Source organism: Poromitra crassiceps (genome assembly GCF_964638095.1).
Source record: "Poromitra crassiceps genome assembly, chromosome: 5".
NCBI lineage: Eukaryota > Metazoa > Chordata > Actinopteri > Beryciformes > Melamphaidae > Poromitra > Poromitra crassiceps.
The window spans coordinates 56,144,467-56,169,210 of NC_139642.1; the positions used below are offsets into that span (position 1 = coordinate 56,144,467).

The 24,744-nt window shown below is 42.6% G+C and overlaps 1 protein-coding gene across 1 annotated transcript in view; it reads left to right on the forward strand.

Moving 5' to 3' along the window:
* The first annotated feature begins 223 nt into the window (after nt 1–223).
* The window catches only part of cul3b (cullin 3b), a 36,863-nt gene continuing 12,342 nt past the window's right edge, over nt 224–24,744 (forward strand). The window contains exons 1-6 of the mRNA XM_083637151.1: nt 224–456; nt 5,718–5,915; nt 17,844–17,957; nt 20,182–20,342; nt 23,323–23,437; nt 23,855–24,083. Of these exons, the coding sequence (XP_083493277.1) occupies nt 394–456; nt 5,718–5,915; nt 17,844–17,957; nt 20,182–20,342; nt 23,323–23,437; nt 23,855–24,083 (880 nt within the window). The 5' untranslated portion in view covers nt 224–393. The remainder of the gene's footprint in view (nt 457–5,717; nt 5,916–17,843; nt 17,958–20,181; nt 20,343–23,322; nt 23,438–23,854; nt 24,084–24,744) is intronic.

Consider the following 24,744-nt stretch of genomic DNA (forward strand, 5'->3'; position numbering starts at 1 on the left):
TTGATATTTTTTTTCTGTTTTCTGTTCTGTTTCCGAGCCCCGGGGGGGGGAGTGCGACACTACTTATTGTTGATAGCACCTTTAAAACTCGAGATGATATTGATGATATATGACTCAAAATTGATATGTGGTTCCAAATGATTTGTTTCTCGCGCGAGTTGAAGTGCGTGAGCTCTGCGCAATGAGAACTGCAGCAGGTAGTCCGCCATTGCTGTGTGAAGAACTATCGGATTTGGCATTTGGCTGTCAACAATAAACTTGCGGCGCAGGGACACGGACCTGCGAGGAAGGTCGAGTGAAAGCCCCATCGGCCGCTCCATAACCAGTAGACGTCCCTGTCCCTGCCTGGAGAACACTTTCATGTGAATACAGAGCACACGGACTAAGCTAACCATGTCCAATCTCAGCAAAGGCGGCACCAAGAAGGACACCAAGATGAGGATACGGGCCTTTCCTGTAAGTGCACACCGCGATAGGTGCTCCGTCTGCCCGGCAGGCGGCGACGCGATCACCGTGGTCCTTTAGCTGCTGGCTAACATGCTAGCAGGCTAACAACCAGCTGAGCAGAAGACATGTTGGCCTGCTTGTTCGTAAACAAACTGTAGGCGTCAAATGTCCTGTTGGTGCGACTCTTTACTAGTACGTAACTGGCTGGTTTGTTAGTTATCTAACGTTACTAGGTCAGCAAGGCGTTTATTAATCACGTTTCATTGTCCCTTTTCTCACAACTCGCTAAGTAAATTGGATTTGTCGACATACTTGCTGAGTGACTAGCCAACGTTAGCACTTGTTCCATCCTGACACTTGTTGTTTTGACTGCTTTTTGGCGTTCTTTATCAAATGAATGCCATATTTGTGTACGTTAGTGTGAATCTTACAATAACCTTACGTGCATTATGTCAAATGCCAACTGGATTTCCACCTGCCTGGGAGGGGAGAACCTGCAGTAACGTTTGTGTGCAAGGTAGCCGTAGCGATGTGCTAACGTAAAGTGAACTAGCTAACCCAGTTTATGGTTCGTATCAACCAGGCTAACGCTACAGTGATCGTCCGAAGCTGTCTTTGTTTTTATTATTGCAGTGTTCATAGGTCTTTTCCCCCCATCCACCTGTCACTCCCTTTGTCTGCCACTCGTTAGAAGGACCTAATTTAGACCTGACCCAATTTCACTTTCACATAACATGCCATTTCAGCCTGCCTGTTACAGGCTGAATATATGATCACATATCAGCCAGTATTTTTGCTCAGATTCTCATCGGTGAGAAATGGATTTGAAGTTGTGCACCATAGCTAGAGTGAAAAGTCTCTCAGCCACATTATCTGGTGTTAATTTGAGATGCTAATTTCTATGAGCCTGTTGAATGTGGCCCGGCCCTGACATGGAGCAACCTCTTGAGTTGACATGCATGTGTTTGGGCTTGTCTGGTGAGAAGGAGCACAAACCGCTCCTCCTCACAGTCAGCTACCCTGAGGAACACGCACGTTTTTCACATCTTTTGGCAGACACGACATGTCTTTTTGCCTGGCTATTGGGAAGCCTGTAAGAATGAAGCTTTACAAGAGGTGGGTTTGATCAGAGAACCAAGTACCCAGTCCTCATTATCAGTCCAGCTATGGACTGATAATATCTTTTTCACTTACTACCCCACAATGGAAAGTAAATAAAACAATCTATTCTTAGACATAATACAAAATCTAAGCTGCCAACCTTTGTCTGGCGATTGTAAGCTTATACGCAGGTAACGCAACCTACATAAATGGCTAATGAAGAATTCACAATTTGTGGCCGTGCTGTAGTTGAGAAATCTCCTACTCAGGAATGTGTGTGGTTGGCAGTTACAGCAATAGTAGAGTAGAGCATTCAGACGATAATGACAGCTTTACACACAAGTCATTCGTGGGGACACCCTGACATCACGCAACCGGAAGTGGGGGTACACAACAAGTCAAAACAATGAGCGCGGACATGAACTGTATGAACAAACAAGTACATATAATGACACTGACGTGGTCTGAGCTTCTTAGGCTGAGGTTTTTAATCTGAATCTTCTCTTTTATTTAGTTAAAATTGGCTAAGTGGGCCCTGTCTGTCCGGGCAGTGTCAGTCACGATTTGTGACAGAAGTGATGTCATCATCAGTGATGTCACTCGGAAAAGGTAGTTATTCCAGAGTCGAGATCGAGTGCCTTTTAGTATACAAAAGACCCCAATGATTCATAAGACGTCTAAAGTCATGTTATAGCAGTTAGGTGCACTTAGTGACAAGCAAGAAGATAACCAGTAAAACGGACAGGTTTTTGTATTGAGTTTGGCGTAACGCATAGCATCCCCACTCCCCAGCATTGTGGAACAACAACACTGTCAACAGGCCGGATGTTGACCGCAAGATTGGTCCCAAAAGGCTTAACCAAGTTGACTCACCTGTTGGCTGGCCTTACAGATATTACAGATGTGTTGATATTGGCTTATATTCCTTAGAGTTTACAATGTTGCTCTCAGTGTAGGAATGCCCCTAAAAACTGTTATTTTGATCCTTTTATTTGCATTCAATTAATTAAATTTGCATCTATAACACACATGAGACAAAGTAGAGACACGCACATCCAAACCTGAATGGGGCAGGTGCAGAGCTCGAGGCAGAATCTGACAAAAGAAAAAGAAAGCTCGCACACTGCAAGGCTCCAAGTTGAGTGTATTTATTTGACACCGGTGGTAAAATAAATACATTCTTTCTTTTGTCCATCTCTAACACACACTCAGCACCTGCAAGCGGGTTGCCAGAAGACAACAATGAAGAACACAACACACTCACACAAACAGCGCTGTTGTTCACACTATGCTTTAGCAACTTTATGCACTAATTGCTATTTTTTAAAGTGCCCCCACAATTTAGTAAATGCCCCCAGGTTTTAGACAGTGGGGGCAAAAGTTGACCCAAAAACATTTTTTTTAAATTTCCTACACTGGTTGCTCTTATCAGTTAGGAGGTTAGAGCAACTTGCAGTGAGCAGGCAGGGCCTCCTTCTCTTCCACAGGACCCGTGACTGTTGATGGAGAAATTAGCCAGGTCAGGAATCAAACCTCAGACCTTTTAGTTACGGGATGGGGTCCCCCTGACCAAAAGCTCACTAATCAAGCCTTTTTTTCTCCACTCAATGTGAGAGCCAATAGGGGAAAAGCATACGAGATGTGTTAATTTTCCGCCCCAGTTATCGACCGCAGTATAGAACTCTGCCCTCAATGCCTTCCGTTAGTGTTTATTCATACTTGTTCATTATCCTTTTAATTGAGACCCTTCATGAAGATCATTAGACTGTGTGCCAGTTTAGCCCTAATTAAGTGATTGCAAAGATTGACAGAAAACGGGGGTTAAAATCCTATGAGATATATAGCCAAGTTCTTCTGAGAGGCTGTTTCAGTCTCCATAATGGAGGCAGACATCCACAAATCAAGAGCTGGCCAGTGGCCACATAAGCAGTAACTAACATAGGGCTGTGAATCAAATGTTAGCTAGTAAATGTTAATGTGGGGGGGGGGGGGGTCTGTCTGTGACGTCTAGGAACTTATTACCTTTGAGCTTCTCAATCAGCATAGTTTATTGTTTGCCGCTCCATTACTTCCATCATGTACCGTAATCTAAACACGGACTAAAAAGTGAGTTTCTTTCTTTGGCCACTCTCACTCTGAGAGCCTGTCAGCTTTAGCCGGGCGGACATCAACGAATGAGACAACGAGGGATTTATTCCAAGCTGTGGATCACAGTTCACATAGGGCTGGCTGCGCAATTAGGCTAATCGTAGCTAATTGTATATTTTCCGATTTGATGATTACACAGTTAATTATGGTGTAATTAGGTGACATTGAAGCGTTTGTTATAGGGTCTTTTCAATTCCCATGAAAGTCCTGTTGTGGTATATCAAGCACTTCCATTATGTCTGACCAATCACAACCTTTGAATATGCACCCACTTTGACCAAAACAGGAGTTAAATAGAGTACCGCAGGTATGAGGTATTTTTGTAGGCTTACCCAGAAGTCCCTGCACTTCCTGGTTCCTGTGTGTAAAAGTCGATGGGGGTTTCTGTTAAATGCATGAAATAAGGTGGTTATACACTGAACTTTGTGTTTACCTAAATAATCTTCACAAATGAGAACCACTTTTATGACTTTTGAACATTGAAGCATTTTCTGAAAATTACGTAAAGAAAAAAAAAATTACGATTTGAAAATAATAAGTGGTCATCATTTGTGAAGATTATCTTGCTGAACACAAAGTTCACTATTTCATAAACGTTTGTTAACCACAGACCTTATCTCAAGCATTTAAGAAAGAAAGAGAGAAACCGCACATCGGCCATCTTTGGAAAAACCTAGAGACAGACACTGACGAGCAAAGTGCAAAACAATGGATCAGCCAAATGTCTCCTGAGTCTGAACATGCTTTAGTTTATAAAACTGGATCATCGTATGTCACGTTTGGATTGGACATACTTTGGTTTTATACCAGATGATGACAAACAAGTAAAGATTCTATGCAATGTTTGCCTCAGGGGGAACTGTCCCTGTGAGACACTACACACACGCTGCTATGCATATTGTCAGTTACATTTGTTTGTTTAGTTTTATTTCTTGCATTTTGCACATAAAGACCACAATAAGACAGTAAGAGTGAAAACAAGACTTCCTAGCTGCCGCTCCTTTGAGAACTACTGCACTGAAAAAAGTCTACACGCAGGTGCAAAAGTGGAGTTTTGTCTTTCTTGTTGAAACTGAGACAAATAAGCATGATTGCAATCGTGTTCATGATCAGGATAATAATCAGGATTGTAATTTTTGCCATATTCATGCAGCCCTAATTTTAGCAGTGGTATGTGGCTGGTGCTTTTGTTGCTGCTATGGTAATGGAGGCCCAGTTAAAAAGATAATTGAGGGGGGGGGGGGGGGGGAGTACTATGGAGCAGCAGGATCAAGTTTGGACATTTGGACACAAACGTGCCCAAATGGACATTGTGTGTCCAAGAAACCATGTCCCGGAATCCAGACACAATTTGTTTTTCAATTCAAATTATTCCAATCTTCTGAAAATATTATCTTGTTAGCTTACATCTTTATTGAACACATTTTCAGGGAAGAGGGAAATCGGGGGCAGAGAATGGGGAACATAATTCAACCAATTGAAAAAGAGCCAACCAAAATCGCAAGTAATCTGTATTGTTTCAACAGTGTTGTGGCATTTGTTTCTTTGGAGAAAAATATGAATCTTGTTTTCATGACTTGCCAGGATTTTGCCATTGGCACTGATTCAACCAGAGAGAGAGACATTAGCACCGCCAGAAAAACACACAGCAAAATGTGACACTCAACATAAACTGTATTGATGTTTCCATTGCCTGTGATTTTTGGAGGGGATGTTTGGGTGCATGCAATAACTCAATTCTGGCAGGATATTTTATATTTTGGGTCATTGGTACAATGGCACACCCCAGATCTTGTCGTCTGATGAAATTAATCACAATGTCTTAATTTTCTTCTCTTTTCATTTACCGCAGCGGTATTGCTACTTTCATACATTTATACACACTATTGCTTGATATTCCGTCTAAAAGAATAATAATAATAGTAGTAATAATAATAAGTAAGGGGATGGCGTCCGGCACATTAGTACAAAAAAATCAGAGGTGAGATGGTCGTCTAACCGAACTGGCCTGCCTGTTGCAGATGACGATGGATGAGAAGTATGTCAACAACATCTGGGACCTTCTGAAGAACGCCATCCAGGAGATCCAGAGGAAGAACAACAGCGGCCTGAGCTTCGAGGAGCTGTACAGGAACGCCTACACGATGGTGCTCCACAAGCACGGGGAGAAGCTGTACACCGGCCTGCGGGAGGTCGTCACTGAACACCTCATCAACAAAGTAAGGCTTCCACAGATCAGATGCTACACCGAGACAGCTGCAGCACACGAATGACCTAAGTACCAGATGACAGGATACACACCATCAGAGTCTCAGGCCATCCCAAGTTTTGCACGCCAAATCTCAACGACACCTATCCTTTTAGGCAATTAACCAAGCTAGTCTGCATTGCTTTCTTCAGCCTCCATTGCAGGACTTGAGAAGACGTTGACACTATAATATGGTCACAATGGACCAGTTGTTTTCTTTGTGCGAGCCATCTTTGGGCCCTGACCGTTGATTTAACTGCACTTGGCTGCAACATAGCTCCGACTGAATCAGCAACACTAAATCAATTGAGTACTGTCAATATGGGAAGTACATTTCAGCCATGAAAGAGACAATGTCACCTCATTAACCATGTAGAGAAGATTTAGGATGCAATTCTACAGTGATTGATTTGACAAGCCAGTGCAGGGCGGTATAAGGACTGCTGCGTGTAGTAGCACTTGATTTAGCACATTAAGGTCAGCAACACAGGTGTTGTGAGAAATGATATGAATATGATAGGTAGTTTTTATTTAATTTGAGTGAGATATATATATATATATATATATATATATATATATCAGTGGTGGCTGGTGAGCTTGGAACCAGGGGAGGAAGCTAGTGCGGCGACCGAAGTTCGCCGCCCCTTTTGTGGGCTTTTTTTTTGTATTTGCCATGTTTTCCATGCTGTCAAGCCTCTTAGCTTTCCACCCAGTGAGGAGCATTGCATTAGCACCCAGTGAGAGGACTACAGGACGGAACAGCACCTGGCACCTGAGGCGGTCCCAGGGAAAATATGACGTGTGCTCTGCTGCTGATACTCTCACCCACAAGCAGTTTTTGCCCAAAACGCCCAAATCTCATTTTAAATTAGCATTAGGATTAGACTGTTGTGATGTCATTATTCAGTTTTAACCATCAATAATTGTTCCTTTTCTCATTATTTCATTTCTCAGAGTAAATACTGTATATTTATTTCGAGATTTTTGTCAATTATTTGTGCTGTTATGGTTATAATTAGCCTAGTTACTCACTTCTACACTATCTTAGATTGTGTTACTTATGGATGGCATGGAATTATAGTGAAAATAGATTATCCCCCCTTTTTGCTGGGGACCCCACTTTGAAAACCACTGGCTTAGGCTAGAACTGTTGCGAGAAGGTTTCAGGATTTATCTCTATGCATTAGGCTGTGATTACTATTTATATAAATCTATTTATTCACATAGATTCATGATATATTATGGTATACAGCCTACCTGTGACATCAATGTTTTGATTCATCCTATGATGTCTCACACTCAGGTGTGCTTTCACAAGACAGGTGTTGTCCATTCAATCAGCTAACCTGTCTTTATAATGGCTGTCTTGCACTGTTTGTATGATACTTGACAAAGTCTATGGCCGAAACTGTTGTCAAATAGCGTTAAATTACACTTAATTGCATCTGGAACGAGAGTGTGTCTTCCTGTGAACAGTGCTGCACTACTCATTTAGTTATCAACTTTGGAGCGTTATTTACCCCCCCTTCCCGACATCCTAGGTTGACATGCTTCATCCCAATCGATTCCTTATTTCTTCTACTTTCATATGATATAAAGATCACCACTCAAGCTTTAAAATTGAGCCCGCTGTCAGCTATCGATTTACAGGCCAAATTCAGTAAAAAAATGTGTGAATCTAAAGTTCGCGGGTTTTAGTATAAGAAATTACAGGATGAAACTTCAATACGACAAAAATAGCGCTGCTCGGTGAACCATTTCCACGCCGAATTTAATAGAAGGTTCGGATAACTTGAAATCAATTGACTTACTTGAATATCCGTGCTGTCTGTAGGGGAAACGCTGCAGTCGAGACGTTGCAAATATTCCAGTTTTCTGACATTGCAAAAAGCCCGTATCGCGCAGATCGTCTCCCCGCAACTCGAAACTCGTTTTGGTGGTAATCCAATATCAACGACTGTCTGGCTTGTGAACACTTACTGATTGATAAAAAAGTAAATAAAAATAAGAGGGAAATATGATATGCTGCTACTGTCTCAGTAAATCCTTCCTGTCAGGTCAAGCAGTGGATTTCACCTCCTTGATTCAGCATGACCACAGACCAGCCAGTGGAACAACGTTGCCGATTTTCAGACGTATTCAGCATTGGACAATACAGAATGTCAATCAATGTCAAGCAATCTATCAATCAAACAACAACCAATTAGGGTTTCACCTGGTTTCACGGGCTAAGGGAGAGCTCCCCTCCTCCTCAATCTGATTAGTTGGAAAACACATCACTCTCACTGTTTTCTGTGAATTGCAAGTCTTTTTCAACCAATCTTATTTTTTCATTAGATAAATTACCAAATAAATCAAGCCCACAGGGCGGGTGTTTTTTAATCCCCTCCCCCATGCTGGGACCAGAGCCAGAGTGACTCGTCTGCATGGAGCTATATAATGAATGAAAAAATGAGCGTCTGCACATAAGAAAAAACACATTTGATTGATATTTTATTATAAAAAAAAATATGAAAAATGAAAAATATAAAAATAAAAATAAAAAATATATTTTTTTAATATATTTTTTTTTAATATAAAATCCCCAATCTAATAGAGGAGGACCATCCTCCTATGCCTCACTGGAAAAACCTCCTCTGATATATATATATATATATATATATATATATAGGTGTATGGCCAGCCCCCATTTGTGTCTCCGTACACTGCTTTTCCAAGGAACACACTTGCTCCCAACTTGAAAGCTTTATGAGTTCTAGAACAATGTATCTGTTAATAGTGTGGCGCGCCTCCATTTTTATTCCAGTTTGTACAAGCTTCTTTCTCAGTTTATAATTAGTAATTTAATGTATAGGGTTAGGTTTTTCTGCTAAAAAATAAACTCATCATACTACATATTATGTAGTATGATGAGTTTATTTTTAGCAGAACGTTATGAAACAGGTTTCACTGTAAAACCCTGTAATCTCTCTCATGAGGTATCGTTGACCTTTGATACAGGAGTTTTTCTAGTTTCAGAACAACCATGAATTATTAGGCGGACATATGGCAGGGTTAGAGGATTTTGAGGGCAATGTGTGAAATCTCAAGCTTTCAAATTTTGCTAGGCAATTTGGATGATAAAAATCTTGGAATTTCTGATAAGCTTAAATATATAATACCTGTAATAAACATAACAAACCCAAACCTTAAAAGCCGGTGGTCATTCGAAGGCATGTGGTGCCCTCGCATGAAACAATCCCCATTTCCGTGAGAACATCGTTAAAACCATTCCAGCCATCTGGGCATATTTCCTCTACCAATGGAGATGATCATATAAGACACGATATGTTTGTGTTGAGCTTCATCTCTCCAGACACCCAACATCAAGCTTAATCTCTCCAGACACCCAACATCAAGCTTCATCTCTCCAGACACCCAACATCAAGCTTCATCTCTCCAGACACCCAACATCAAGCTTAATCTCTCCAGACACCCAACATCAAGCTTAATCTCTCCAGACACCCAACATCAAGCTTAATCTCTCCAGACACCCAACATCAAGTTTAATCTCTCCAGACACCCAACATCAAGCTTAATCTCTCCAGACACCCAACATCAAGCTTCATCTCTCCAGACACCCAACATCAAGCTTAATCTCTCCAGACACCCAACATCAAGCTTAATCTCTCCAGACACCCAACATCAAGCTTAATCTCTCCAGACACCCAACATCAAGCTTAATCTCTCCAGACACCCAACATCAAGCTTAATCTCTCCAGACACCCAACATCAAGCTTCATCTCTCCAGACACCCAACATCAAGCTTCATCTCTCCAGACACCCAACATCAAGCTTAATCTCTCCAGACACCCAACATCAAGCTTAATCTCTCCAGACACCCAACATCAAGCTTAATCTCTCCAGACACCCAACATCAAGCTTAATCTCTCCAGACACCCAACATCAAGCTTCATCTCTCCAGACACCCAACATCAAGTTTCATCTCTCCAGACACCCAACATCAAGCTTCATCTCTCCAGACACCCAACATCAAGCTTCATCTCTCCAGACACCCAACATCAAGCTTCATCTCTCCAGACACCCAACATCAAGCTTCATCTCTCCAGACACCCAACATCAAGCTTAATCTCTCCAGACACCCAACATCAAGCTTCATCTCTCCAGACACCCAACATCAAGCTTAATCTCTCCAGACTCCCAACATCAAGCTTCATCTCTCCAGACACCCAACATCAAGTTTCATCTCTCCAGACACCCAACATCAAGCTTCATCTCTCCAGACACCCAACATCAAGCTTAATCTCTCCAGACTCCCAACATCAAGCTTCATCTCTCCAGACACCCAACATCAAGCTTAATCTCTCCAGACACCCAACATCAAGCTTCATCTCTCCAGACACCCAACATCAAGTTTCATCTCTCCAGACACCCAACATCAAGCTTCATCTCTCCAGACACCCAACATCAAGCTTCATCTCTCCAGACACCCAACATCAAGCTTCATCTCTCCAGACACCCAACATCAAGCTTAATCTCTCCAGACACCCAACATCAAGCTTCATCTCTCCAGACACCCAACATCAAGCTTAATCTCTCCAGACTCCCAACATCAAGCTTCATCTCTCCAGACACCCAACATCAAGTTTCATCTCTCCAGACACCCAACATCAAGCTTCATCTCTCCAGACACCCAACATCAAGCTTCATCTCTCCAGACACCCAACATCAAGCTTAATCTCTCCAGACACCCAACATCAAGCTTAATCTCTCCAGACACCCAACATCAAGCTTAATCTCTCCAGACTCCCAACATCAAGCTTCATCTCTCCAGACACCCAACATCAAACTTAATCTCTCCAGACACCCAACATCAAGCTTCATCTCTCCAGACTCCCAACATCAAGCTTCATCTCTCCAGACACCCAACATCAAGCTTAATCTCTCCAGACACCCAACATCAAGCTTAATCTCTCCAGACACCCAACATCAAGCTTAATCTCTCCAGACACCCAACATCAAGCTTAATCTCTCCAGACACCCAACATCAAGCTTAATCTCTCCAGACACCCAACATCAAGCTTAATCTCTCCAGACACCCAACATCAAGCTTCATCTCTCCAGACACCCAACATCAAGCTTCATCTCTCCAGACACCCAACATCAAGCTTAATCTCTCCAGACACCCAACATCAAGCTTAATCTCTCCAGACACCCAACATCAAGCTTAATCTCTCCAGACACCCAACATCAAGCTTCATCTCTCCAGACACCCAACATCAAGCTTCATCTCTCCAGACACCCAACATCAAGCCATGATGACACATTGCTCGCAAGGCTTGCTGAGATGATCTGGGATTTCTTTTACAAGGGAGACACAGCCAAGACAGCCACAGCACATGAAGTTACAGATGGAGCATCAGGGCAGGAAACAAGCTGTCCACCTGCCACAGTGAAGCAGACATCCATTTCACTATTTAACTAGCCAGCTACATTCTTTACAAAAGAAGACAAATACTGAAATGTCTGATTTGCTGTCAAAGTTTCTGTTAGAGGAGAAAAACTTTGACTGGTGGCAAGTGTTCATAACTGCAGATAACAACTGAGCGGTTATCAGGGGTAGGGATGCAGGGGTTAACCGGTTTGACTATTAACCGCGATTTAAAACGTCACGGTTATATAACCGCAGAGGCTCCGCTACACCGAGTGTTTTGTTTCACAACAGTCCGTCAGTTTAAACTCCCATGTAGGGATGCAGGGGTTAACCGGTTTGACTATTAACCGCAATTTAAAACGTCACGGTTATATAACCGCAGAGGCTCCGCTACACCGAGTGTTTTGTTTCACAACAGTCCGTCAGTTTAAACTCCCATGCGGCGCAGACGGCGCTGGAAGGAGAGGAACCTGTCTCTCTCGCTTCGTTTCCGCACGGACTATTTAGCGGAGGCACCAAACACAGGCAGCTGCCATGTCTCCCAGTAGTAGCCAGTCTGTAGCCTAGCCATGGATGCCCAACATAAATGTTGCAATACATGTCCCGCAAGGTTTCTGAGATTAGGGGAAAGTCTGAGCTGGTGTTACGTTAAACCAAACGTGGGGAAGAGGCAGCGGATTTGTTTAGCGTTAACATACAGTCATTGACGTTAACGTTAGCTGTTGTGGCTAATGTTAGCTAGCTGGCCATAGCCTAGCGTACATAGTTCCTCAAGCTCGTTGTGACCAAACATCCCCGCATTTAAAGCACTTCATGCTCCCAGCGCTGGCCTAAACCATAGAGAACCGCATGCTTTACACGAAAAGAAACATCCAGGGTTTGTGTCAACTCCAAAAGCAACCCGCTAACGTTACATGTAGGCCTAATAACGTGAAGCTAACGTAGCTAGCTGCTTGGCAGTCATGATCTGACTGAGACAAGGAAAACAAATGCGCACATTTACATAACAAACACCAGTCAACACCACAGTGTCCTTTCTTTAATCCAGAGGGAGCATTTTCCAGTAAAAAGTGAAACGACACATGATGGCTTATAGTGAGGCTTTCCATGCCTGCCCCATCATCACTTCAATAGAACTGACCCCAATGCAAAATTCATTTCAGACGGCACATTTAGTTGCCAGTAACATGCCAATAAGAGTCTAAGTTACTATGCCTTTTGTGTTTTTTTCTGCAGACTAAGCAGCTATAGGCTTTCGCTTCTATAAAATAATAATAAAATATTTTTTGTATTATATATATATATATATTATATCAGAAATGTTGTTTGTTTTATGTTCACAATAGTGATGTCAGTTAGATTTGATTAGGTCAGAGCCATGGAATATTAAATCATCCATCTTTGCTCACTACATCTGCCCTTTCTTCTTTTTTTAATCCCAGGTGTGCATAAAATACAGGTTAAGAACTTATTTTTTTAAATACAAAAATGTGAAAAAAGTAACAATAGTATGTTTAACGTATCGGTTATTGGCCAGGAGAATATTTATCGGTTAGCGTAGGCCTATACTATCGGCTGTAAAAATCCATATCGTGCATTAGTATTCCGGAAGGCAGCAACTGTTAAGATTGTGGGGGAAATACAATAAAACCTCTATTTAGAGAATGCTCATGTGATTTTTATACGTCCATAACAATAATCGTGAAACCGTGATAATCGTGGTTTTTTCTCAGACTATAATCGTACATCAAAATTTATAATCGTTGCATCCCTACTCCCATGCGGCGCAGACGGCGCTGGAAGGAGAGGAACCTGTCTCTCTCGCTTCGTTTCCGCACGGACTATTTAGCGGAGGCACCAAACACAGGCAGCTGCCATGTCTCCCAGTAGTAGCCAGTCTGTAGCCTAGCCATGGATGCCGGCCCAACATAAATGTTGCAATACATGTCCCGCAAGGTTTCTGAGATTAGGGGAAAGTCTGAGCTGGTGTTACGTTAAACCAAACGTGGGGAAGAGGCAGCGGATTTGTTTAGCGTTAACATACAGTCATTGACGTTAACGTTAGCTGTTGTGGCTAATGTTAGCTAGCTGGCCATAGCCTAGCGTACATAGTTCCTCAAGCTCGTTGTGACCAAACATCCCCGCATTTAAAGCACTTCATGCTCCCAGCGCTGGCCTAAACCATAGAGAACCTCATGCTTTACACGAAAAGAAACATCAAGGGTTTGTGTCAACTCCAAAAGCAACCCGCTAACGTTACATGTAGGCCTAATAACGTGAAGCTAACGTAGCTAGCTGCTTGGCAGTCATGATCTGACTGAGACAAGGAAAACAAATGCGCACATTTACATAACAAACACCAGTCAACACCACAGAGTGTCCTTTCTTTAATCCAGAGGGAGCATTTTCCAGTAAAAAGTGAAACGACACATGATGGCTTATAGTGAGGCTTTCCATGCCTGCCCCATCATCACTTCAATAGAACTGACCCCAATGCAAAATTCATTTCAGACGGCACATTTAGTTGCCAGTAACATGCCAATAAGAGTCTAAGTTACTATGCCTTTTGTGTTTTTTTCTGCAGACTAAGCAGCTATAGGCTTTCGCTTCTATAAAATAATAATAAAATATTTTTTGTATTATATATATATATATATTATATATATTATATCAGAAATGTTGTTTGTTTTATGTTCACAATAGTGATGTCAGTTAGATTTGATTAGGTCAGAGCCATGGAATATTAAATCATCCATCTTTGCTCACTACATCTGCCCTTTCTTCTTTTTTAATCCCAGGTGTGCATAAAATACAGGTTAAGAACTTATTTTTTTAAATACAAAAATGTGAAAAAAGTAACAATAGTATGTTTAACGTATCGGTTATTGGCCAGGAGAATATTTATCGGTTAGCGTAGGCCTATACTATCGGCTGTAAAAATCCATATCGTGCATTAGTATTCCGGAAGGCAGCAACTGTTAAGATTGTGGGGGAAATACAATAAAACCTCTATTTAGAGAATGCTCATGTGATTTTTATACGTCCATAACAATAATCGTGAAACCGTGATAATCGTGGTTTTTTTCTCAGACTATAATCGTACATCAAAATTTATAATCGTTGCATCCCTAATCAGGGGTGACAGTGAAAGCGAGAGTTGGGGGGCGGGACAGGGTGCAGAGGAAAATCACAATCCAATCCAAGCACTTGATTGAATTATCGTATTGAATTTGAAGGGGATTGCTCAACAACCCCTATGCAGCCTATTTGGTGCTGAACGGAAGCTGTCATTTTAAGCCTATTACTGTTCAACGCCATGTATCACTGGGTTTGCATGGCTTCTTTGCCAAACAAAGGGAATAACAGAAAACATGGTTTATTCCCATTCAGGGGGCGGGGCCTCATGGGAGTGAGTGGGAGTTAAATGAAATTAGAAAGCTGGTAAATTGGATTTCAGAGGGACTTGCTCCAGTCTTGCCTGTTTTAGGAATGGGGGGGGGGGTTTCTTCTTCTTCCAATTTGACAAAGGCTGCCTCTGCAGGGTTTTAGCATTCTTGGTTAGAGGGCAGTCAGTGCATCGATAACACTTTGACAGAGCACAATCTTCTGTTGGTTAGATAGGCAATAGTCCCATCAACTACTACAAATTGGACATTTACTCAATGTTTTTATTATATATATATATATATATGAAGAGTTCATTTGCAAAAACACGTATCTCCGTTTGGATTTTTTTATCGTTTTATTTTATATATTGATGTATTTATACTGTAAATAATTTTTTTTTTAACTTTTTTATTATCAATCATAACTAAAACATATTAATCTGATAATTTTCACATAAATCACCTCAATAATGTTTTCTATGTGCACTCCAGGGAGTATTAAACAGATGTTGTTTGTTCATTTTAAGAATGGCGTTTACCTGTTTTTGCAAATTAACTCTTCATATATATATATATATATATATATATATATATATATATATATATTAGGGCTGTCAGCGTTAACGCGTTAATCGCGCGATAACTATCGGTCCTATTAACGCCACAAATTTTTTTAACGCGCGATTAACGCATGCACGTTCTGTGATGTTTGAGCCTTGGTCCGCGCCGTAGTTTTGGAAATCAGGAAGCATTAACGTTGATATCAAGCAGAAACAAAGCTCCGTGAGCAGAAAATGAGGAATAAAATGGGTATATTGGCAAGTTCAGCTTCAAATTGAGAAAGATGTCCTGCATTTTGGGTGAGAGAGAGAGAGAGGGTGCGCGTCAGCTCTCCCCGTCTGTCGCGTCTCACCGTGGCAGAGAGTGAGAGACGGAGAACGGGGGGGGGGGGGGGGGGGGGGGGGCAGAGAGAGGGAGAGAGAGAGAGGCAGAGAATGCGAGCGAGACAGACAGACAGGCAGTGAGAGAGGGACCGACGGAGAACGGGAACGCGCGAGAGAGAGATACCGAGAGAGAAAGAGAGAGGGGAGAGAGCATGCACGCAGCTTCTCCTGTCTGTGGCTGAAGAGATGTAGAGGATAGCACCAATTAACTTCACAGTGCAGCCTGAGAGATGTGTATTCCCAGGAACTAGTAGCAATAATAACAATATTACCAATGGCCAAATACTTACCCATATGATAATAGCTACCAATATTAATACAACAGTGCATCTTTGCACAAAGCTCTCAGGTTTAAGGTAGATTTAGAACAGATTAAAAAAATTCGATTAATTTGCGATTAATCGTGAGTTAACTATGGAAATCATGCGATTAATCGCGATTAAATATTTTAATCGATTGACAGCCCTAATATATATATATATATATATATATATATATATATATATATATATATATACAGTATATATATATATATATACTGTATATGTATGTATAAATGCCAGGGGTTTTCCTGCATAGAGGCAGCCATCCTGCAAGAACGAGAACTACTAGGGACTTGGCCGTCCCGGTTTGCTCACCTGGTAGAGTGCGTACCACAAAGGCCTAGTCCTTTACGCGGCCGACCCGAGTTCTAATCCGACCCGTGGTCCTTTGCCGCATGTCATCCTAATGATTGGTTGGGTTTAAGCGTGAGGTTTAGGGCGATTGGTTAGGGTAAAATATCGGGGGTAGGTCCAATTGAAGGCAGAGTAGGGGAGGGACATGCCTTTGCCATCCTGGGGAAAAACATATCGATACGTACGATCCATTTTAACGTCTCAATAAAAGGCCAGTCTAAAATGTGCAGTTTTATCACACAACACAATGCCTCAGATGTCGCAAGTTATGAGGGATTGTGCAATTGTCATGCTGACTGCAGGAATGTCCACCACCACCAGAGCTGTTGCCCTGTTACTTGAATGTTCATTTCACTACCGTCCATAAGCTGTCTCCATTCTCTCCAATGTGTTCTGCTGCCTTCAAATGGAACTCGTGAGCTCGTGGTTACGACATGGTTACAACGTGGTTACGACCTGGGAAGTGGATAGGTGGAGGGCATAGCCACTAGCCAGGTTACGTCCCCACCACTTTTCAACACAAAGTGATGCCCTTCATCCACCTGCAGACAGGTGTGGCGGATCAAGATGCTTCTTAAACAGCTTGATTATTGCACAGAAGATTACAACTGGTTACAATAATGCTGCCTTCAAATGCGGTCGTGTTTACCGTGTTCACGAGAAGAAGAGTCATATGACCATCCCCCCCCCCCCCCCCCCCCCCCCCGGCGACTTCGGAAGTAGACTTTTCTGAAACTCCGCATTCACGGTATCGTGTATATGACTTCCCACGTCGTCACCACTATGCCGGTGTGCTAGTATTCTGTATGATAGACCAGCAGCACTTCTAGCAGAGAATCCTACAACTAATTGGACAATTTCAGAACAGAATCTCAGATAGGCATAAAAGCGCCTTCATCCGACCAGCCCAAGGCAACCATAGCAACCTTACTTTGAAAACACATTTTTGCTTTGTGTCCAATGAATCTGCTTAATGATTCCACTAAGATAACTCAAGCAGTCCCTAAGTACTTTCTAACACGCCATATTCTGAAGGCACATTCAGATGTATGTTGTTTCCTTTATGTCTAGTTCTATGCCTTGATGCTTGACCTGGATGGGGAGAAGCAGGGAGTCAGTCTGTGAGGGCTGATCTGGTCTGGCAGTAGGAACAGAGGTGATGATACATCATCTCTGTCCAGAGGGAGAGAGAGGGGATGCCAGTGAGCCCTTTCACTCATCCTCCACAGGGACATTAGGTTTACACTGCTGAGTCACACTGCAGCACCAGGGTTAGCAAGCTGTCTGCCTGGATAGTAGAGAAGAGGATATCCCCCCACCCCCCCCCCCCCCCCCCCCAAAACAATGTTTCTCAAACTGTACTTTTTCTTGGACATTCATCCCATTGCCACTGAAGCCTTAGTAGTAGCTCTGATAGACTCACATTGCGTTTGTCTGTCTGTCTCGTCTCCCCCAAAGGTACGAGAAGATGTCCTCAACTCCCTAAACAATAACTTCCTGCAAACCCTGAATCAGGCTTGGAATGACCATCAGACGGCTATGGTGATGATCAGAGACATTCTGATGTATATGGTGAGTGGCAGCTGCTCCTGAGGTCAGTTACCGGGGGCTGCAGTGAGGAGAAGAACCGCAAAGCCACAACAGTTAAAGGAGAATTTCGTTTTTTTTTAACCTGGATCCATCTCCTGGCATTAATTATGATTTGGCCACTCACCAGGCGATCTCCGTGGCGTTTCTGGCCGTCCTAGCGTTGTTTTGACATCAATAGCGTCCAAGTCAGTTGTAAAATGGAGCTGACTTGGGGCCAAGTGTGAGCCTGTCTTTCCTGCATCTAAATAGCTATTTTTATTCCCGTTTTCGCCAAATATCGTCAGAATCTGATCCCTCAAGAAGCACCACAGTGATATTTCGCCAAAGGCTGTTTCCTGGAGTCCCACAGGGATCAAATTACCTCAAACGTGATCTCGGTCACCAAGTCTCGTGAAGTCCCGCGATACTTTCCTGCCGACTGACCAAGTACAGGAGGACGCTTTGCGGTGGTGGTTTTAGCGCAACCTATGTGGGGTTTGGCGTAACCTATGTGGGATTCGAAATAACGAAGGTTATGCCAAACCCCACATAGGTTGCGCTAAAACCACCACCGCAAAGCGTCCTCCTGTACTTGGTCAGTCGGCAGGAAAGTATCGCGGGACTTCACGAGACTTGGTGACCGAGATCACGTTTGAGGTAATTTGATCCCTGTGGGACTCCAGGAAACAGCCTTTGGCGAAATATCACTGTGGTGCTTCTTGAGGGATCAGATTCTGACGATATTTGGCGAAAACGGGAATAAAAATAGCTATTTAGATGCAGGAAAGACAGGCTCACACTTGGCCCCAAGTCAGCTCCATTTTACAACTGACTTGGACGCTATTGATGTCAAAACAACGCTAGGACGGCCAGAAACGCCGCGGAGATCGCCTGGTGAGTGGCCAAATCATAATTAATGCCAGGAGATGGATCCAGGTTAAAAAAAAACGAAATTCTCCTTTAACACTGGTTGCTGCCCTGTTTATAACAGCATTTTTATCAAGATGGGTCTGTGCAGCATCCTATTCACCTTATTCTTTGCCCACACATGGACGCTTCCGCATTACGTCATTTCATAATAGTATTTCCGTTTTGACTTGCCAAAAACCCTGCAGGCAAAATGGCCGCGCACACTCCGCTCCTAAAGTGGCAAAATTACTCCCCCATAAACTAACATATCTTGGCCAATACGTATGTAACATACAAAATAAAACAACCCGTAATATCTTAATTTTATGTAGAATGCCGAGGACATGTAACTGTTTAGTTAAACTTGCATTCCAGGAATATTGTGCTCTTAAGATGACGTTAGTGGAGTCGAGGCTGTTGCGTCCTGAAACCCACATAGGTTGCGTGCGATTCGAGGCGTAACCTATGTGCGTTTTAGCGTAACCTATGTGTGGTTTGGCGTAACCTATGTGCGATTCGAAATAACGCATCCGAGATAGAAACGTTATGAATATAGCCACGTTATAAACAACAAACTAACGCTGGTGATCCGTATGGAAACAGTGTTACTCGAAATGGTTAAAAGTTATATCAATTTGGTCATTCAGTGGCATTTTACTGCCATATAACATAACTAACTAGTGGCTAATATTAGCCACAGAAGGCAACTAGCACTGAACCGGAAGAACAAATACGTTTGCGTTGAACGCGGAAGAGAGAAAAAGTGGGCGTGGTGAATAAGGTGAATATTACCACACTGGTGACATCCACATCCTGTATCACCACAGAGGTATAAATACACTGGTGACATCCACATCCTGTGTCACCACAGAGACATATATGTATTTGGTGATTAAACTGTTGTCTTTACTGTGGTTGATTAATAGATGTGCACTGATGTCAATTTTGAAAGCAGGTCTACTTTTGAAATTAATTTGCCAAATGAACGCCAGGTTTGTATTTGAATTGTCACCAAAATGAGTAAGAATAGATGTAAAATAAATGTTTAGGTTACTATTTCAATAAGTCGATAGATTATTAGATGGATCACATTTATGATCAATAAATGGTTTAGAATCATGGTCTGAAATAAATATGCAGAAATTACACTGTAACCACTGTACCAAGTTAAAATACAGTGGTTAGTTTTATGCAATGGGCTTACAGTATAGTCTCATAAAAGATTGAATGTTGTCCAGTTAAAAACAGGTTGAGAATAAACCCTCTTCAAAATGTTGAATGTGAATGAATTGTCCCCCTCGTTGTGTTTGGCCGACAGGACCGGGTCTACGTCCAGCAGAACAACGTGGAGAACGTTTACAACCTGGGCCTCATCATCTTCAGGGACCAGGTGGTTCGATACGGCTGCATCAGAGACCACCTCCGACAGACGCTGCTGGACATGATCGCACGCGAGAGGAAGGGCGAGGTGGTGGACAGGTAGATAGCCCATAGATAGGGAATGATTGCATGGCCATCTAATTAATCACTGGTTGATATTGACAGTAGACATATTATTTTAAGTATACTAAGCTATATTATTTTTAAGTATACTAAACTATATTATTTGTAAGTATACTAAACTATTATTTTTAAGTATACTAAACTATATTATTTTTAAGTATACTAAACTACATTATTTTTAAGTATACTAAACTATATTATTTTTAAGTATACTAAACTAGATTATTTTTAAGTATATTAAACTATATTATTTTAAGTATACTAAACTAGATTATTTTTAAGTATACTAAACTAGATTATTTTAAGTATACTAAACTAGATTATTTTAAGTATACTAGACTATATTTTGCTTATACAGAGAAGCCGGAGCAAGGCAATGCATTCAGCTCTGTCAGTTACATCTCCCGGGATGTTAACACGTTCACTGCCATTGACGTATTAATACGTCAAAAATAATCCAACGGTTGACTGCCAATGACGTATTAATACGTCAAAAAAATGATTTTTTTTTTTTTGACCGTGGGATGTGCATCTAACCCTTTTACATCTCTTATATAATTATTGGAGCCACCGAACGTTTACAACCCATTCCACCGAGCCACTAAGTGGCGACAGTGCCCTCCTGACTAGAGGAAGGCAAGCAAAAAGCAGCCATTCTCATGAAAATGGATGGGGGAAAACGCTTTCGTTTTCGCGCTGATTGCTGGCGATGCGGGATTGCAAATTTGCATAATAGATTACAGGTGGAACACACTTTGAAACACGCAGCATAAATATGACCAGAATCGCAAAAGCTTCTCTCAACCAAAACTCCAAGAAGCGAGCGAGTCCATCCAGACTTCCTCAAACAGCGGCCGCGCAGACAGGCACAGGACAGCAGCAAAGCAGTGAGACTGGTGACAAGCTTGTGACGGCCGCTGCAGCCAAGAAGAACGCCCACGGAGGGAGGAGTTGGAAGCAACTCTCGCTCTCTCCCTCTCCCTCTCTCTCTCTCTCTCTCTCTCTCTCTCTCTCTCTCTCGCTCTCTCTCTCTCCCTCCCTCCCTCCCTCTCTCTCTCTCTCTCTCTCTCTCTCCCTCTCCCCCTCTCACTAGGATTAAACCTAGTGCGTCTCCGGGAGAGAGAGAGAGAGGGAGGGAGAGCGAGAGGGAGGGAGAGAGAGAGAGAGAGAGAGAGAGAGGGAGGGAGAGCGAGAGGGAGGGAGAGAGAGAGAGAGAGAGAGCGAGAGGGGGAGGGAGAGAGAGAGAGAGAGAGCCAAAAATGAATGGTTAAAGTGACTGTTCTATCGAATTTCACAAAAAGCCGTTTATCTCGGAATAATTTTTCTGACGCTGAAACCATGCTGTATTCAACTGCTAATGCTTACATAACTACTAACTCTACAAACTAACTCTTTTAGACAGAGAAAGCACACATTCTATTAGTTCTTTTGAGATATTGTGTGTTCACAAAATCTTAGCAGAAAAGAATCCTCGGGTCTTGAAAGATGAGCCAGAATCCTCAAAAAACCCCTCTGGCAGAAGCTAACTACAGTAAAAAAAAAACGTCTGGCAGTGAATGTGTTAACTAAAATGATGCCTTTGACATTGGAACACATTGTTTTTCTTTTTTTTTGTGATCAATTTTTTATTGACATCAGTTGTTCAGCATAGTTACACGACATTATGACAGACATTATTCAGGATGCATGAGCCCTCATCCCACCTGCCCACTCATATCACCGGAACACATTGTTTTTCTGAGCTGTGTCCATTCTTATTTCCATGAAAGCATTATCAAATGTATAATGAGTGTTGCTCATCCAGAAACATGATTTGAACTGTAATGCTGTTGGCGGCCATCCATTCAGATTCTGTGCTTAGAAGATGGCTTACAGCCCTGCCTGCCTGCCAGGAGCCAGTGTGTGGAAGTCTTGCTCAGGTCAGAGTCAGACACAAAACAGGGCTCGTTTTTGGAAGTCTGTCAAGAGTGTCTGGCGTTAAAGAAAGGATCTGCATCATCTGCTAACGTCATGGCTGGGACATAACTCCGCTGCATCCTGTAGAGCTGTCGAGGAGCTGGCTGCTGGCAGATCAATCTTGACACCATGGAAAATGTAGCGACACTGCTATGACGAAGAAAATCAGCCCTGTGGCCTTAGCTTTCCCCTTTGAGAGTGACAATTTGCATCCATACTGGCTTTTCTTTAAGAGCATTTTGCCTGTGTTAACCTGATGGGAAACGTGATAGTTGTACTGGCAAAGCACAAGGTGACAGGTCCTGTACAGCTTAGAATTAGATTTTGTGATTCAATTGCATACTGTGTGTGTGTGTGTGTGTGTGTGTGTGTGTGTGTGTGTGTGTGTGTGTGTGTGTGTGTGTGTGTGTGTGTGTGTGTGTGTGTGTGTGTGTGTGTGTGTGTGTGTGTGTGTGTGTGTGTGTGTACCCCAGAATAGCTGCCAGAAAAATGGCTCCTCAGTGGTAGATAATGGGAATCTGAATGAATGCAAATATAAACGGATCCAGTTTTTCTCCATCGGGGGGCGCTGTGTAGCTGTGCTGCACTGCTGCTGAGTCCCTGGCATGACTGCTAGGTACAGTTTTCCTACTTCCATCTACTCCCATTGTTCGCTGCCTGGATCTCCTCCCTGCCGGGAGAGACTTGTTGAATTCCAGACCATACTTAGTCACTTTCCACAGATTTGCTTCATCCTTTGTTCAGGCTGTCAATTGTCCCCAAAATGTAATGCAACCACAAATGAGTCAAATTGGACAGAAATCAAAATGTTAATGTATACATTTCCATAATATTGACAAAAGAAAGCAAGGTGCATTGAGCAAGGTTTTCTGAACAGACCGATTGTATCTGCACTCCGCAGTTGATGAACATGTGGTTTTTCCCTCGTTACGTTTCTTGAAAGATCTTAGTTCTGTGTCAGCCTCATACTAATGCATTGTCTGCTCATCCTCTCCACCAGGGGCGCCATCAGGAACGCCTGTCAAATGTTAATGATCCTCGGCCTCGAAGGGAGATCTGTTTATGAAGAGGACTTTGAGGCCCCGTTCCTAGAAATGTCTGCAGAATTTTTCCAGGTTAGTGGGAGGGAATTTCTTCAAATTTGGCTCAAACGTCCACTTGGACTCAAGGATGAACTGATTAGGTTTTAGTGGTCAACGTTCAAGGTCACTGTGATCTCACAGCCGTTGCTAGGGATAGGACGGTCGTAGAGAGTCGTGGTTCAAGGGGTGGCTAGGGGTATGTGGGTGGTGGGAGGTTAGGGGTAAGACCAGACCAGAGGCATACAACCGCGAGGCAGTTATTTCTAGTTAAATAGTTGCTCAATAAATAGCAGACATGATTTGTAGAAAGAAAGAAACAAAATCAAATTGTGTACACCATCATGTAAAATGTGTTTCCCTGAGAAGTTGCCTCTCGATGTGCCAAAAACCACTTAAAAGAGCCTTGCTGTCATTCTGAGCTCACAGGTGTGACTTTTGTCTCCCTGACAGATGGAGAGCCAGAAGTTCCTGGCAGAGAACAGTGCCAGTGTGTACATCAAGAAGGTGGAGGCCAGGATCAATGAGGAGATTGAGCGGGTGATGCACTGCCTGGACAAGACCACAGAGGAGCCCATCGTCAAGGTGGTGGAGAGGGAGCTCATCTCCAAACACATGAAGACCATCGTGGAGATGGAGAACTCGGGGCTTGTTCACATGCTCAAGAACGGCAAGACAGAAGGTCAGTGTAGAGCTGGGCCATCTATCCAATATACTCCATGTATCGTGGCTTGTTCCAGGTGGGATGTAGTAAATGACTATATCGTGAACATCGAGTGTAAATTGTCACGCATTTTTGAATGTGCCGGCATGAGACTGTCTTGATTGACAATGGTGGGGGCTAATGTGCCACACACACACACACACACACACACACTCACTCACTCACTCAGCGGCCAGCTCGACTCTGACATGTGGTTTGTTTCGCTGCAGTGAAAAAATAATGGTCCGCACACCAAAAGGAGCTCCCGTTAGTTTTTTTTATTTATAAATATGCAATCAGCGTGACGTTTCGGGCCACACTGGCCCTTCCTCAAGACGCTTTCTGAAGTGGCAGAGAGACGCCGTCTTAAATACCCGTATCAATATACATGACATCACCAGGTGTTCATCAATTAGTAATTAGAAAAGTAATTCAAAAAGTTAAAAGTTGTACACACAAGTAGGTTATTATAGACACAAATGTACAGATTCTAACAGTATATATATATATACAGTATAGACAAGTAGGACAAATATAATTATACATGCCCCCCAGAAAAAGGAAGTAGTTTGTGGGCTCTACATTATAGTAAGTAGTCAATTAGAGTTTAACAAATACAAATATAAATGCAAATGCAAAT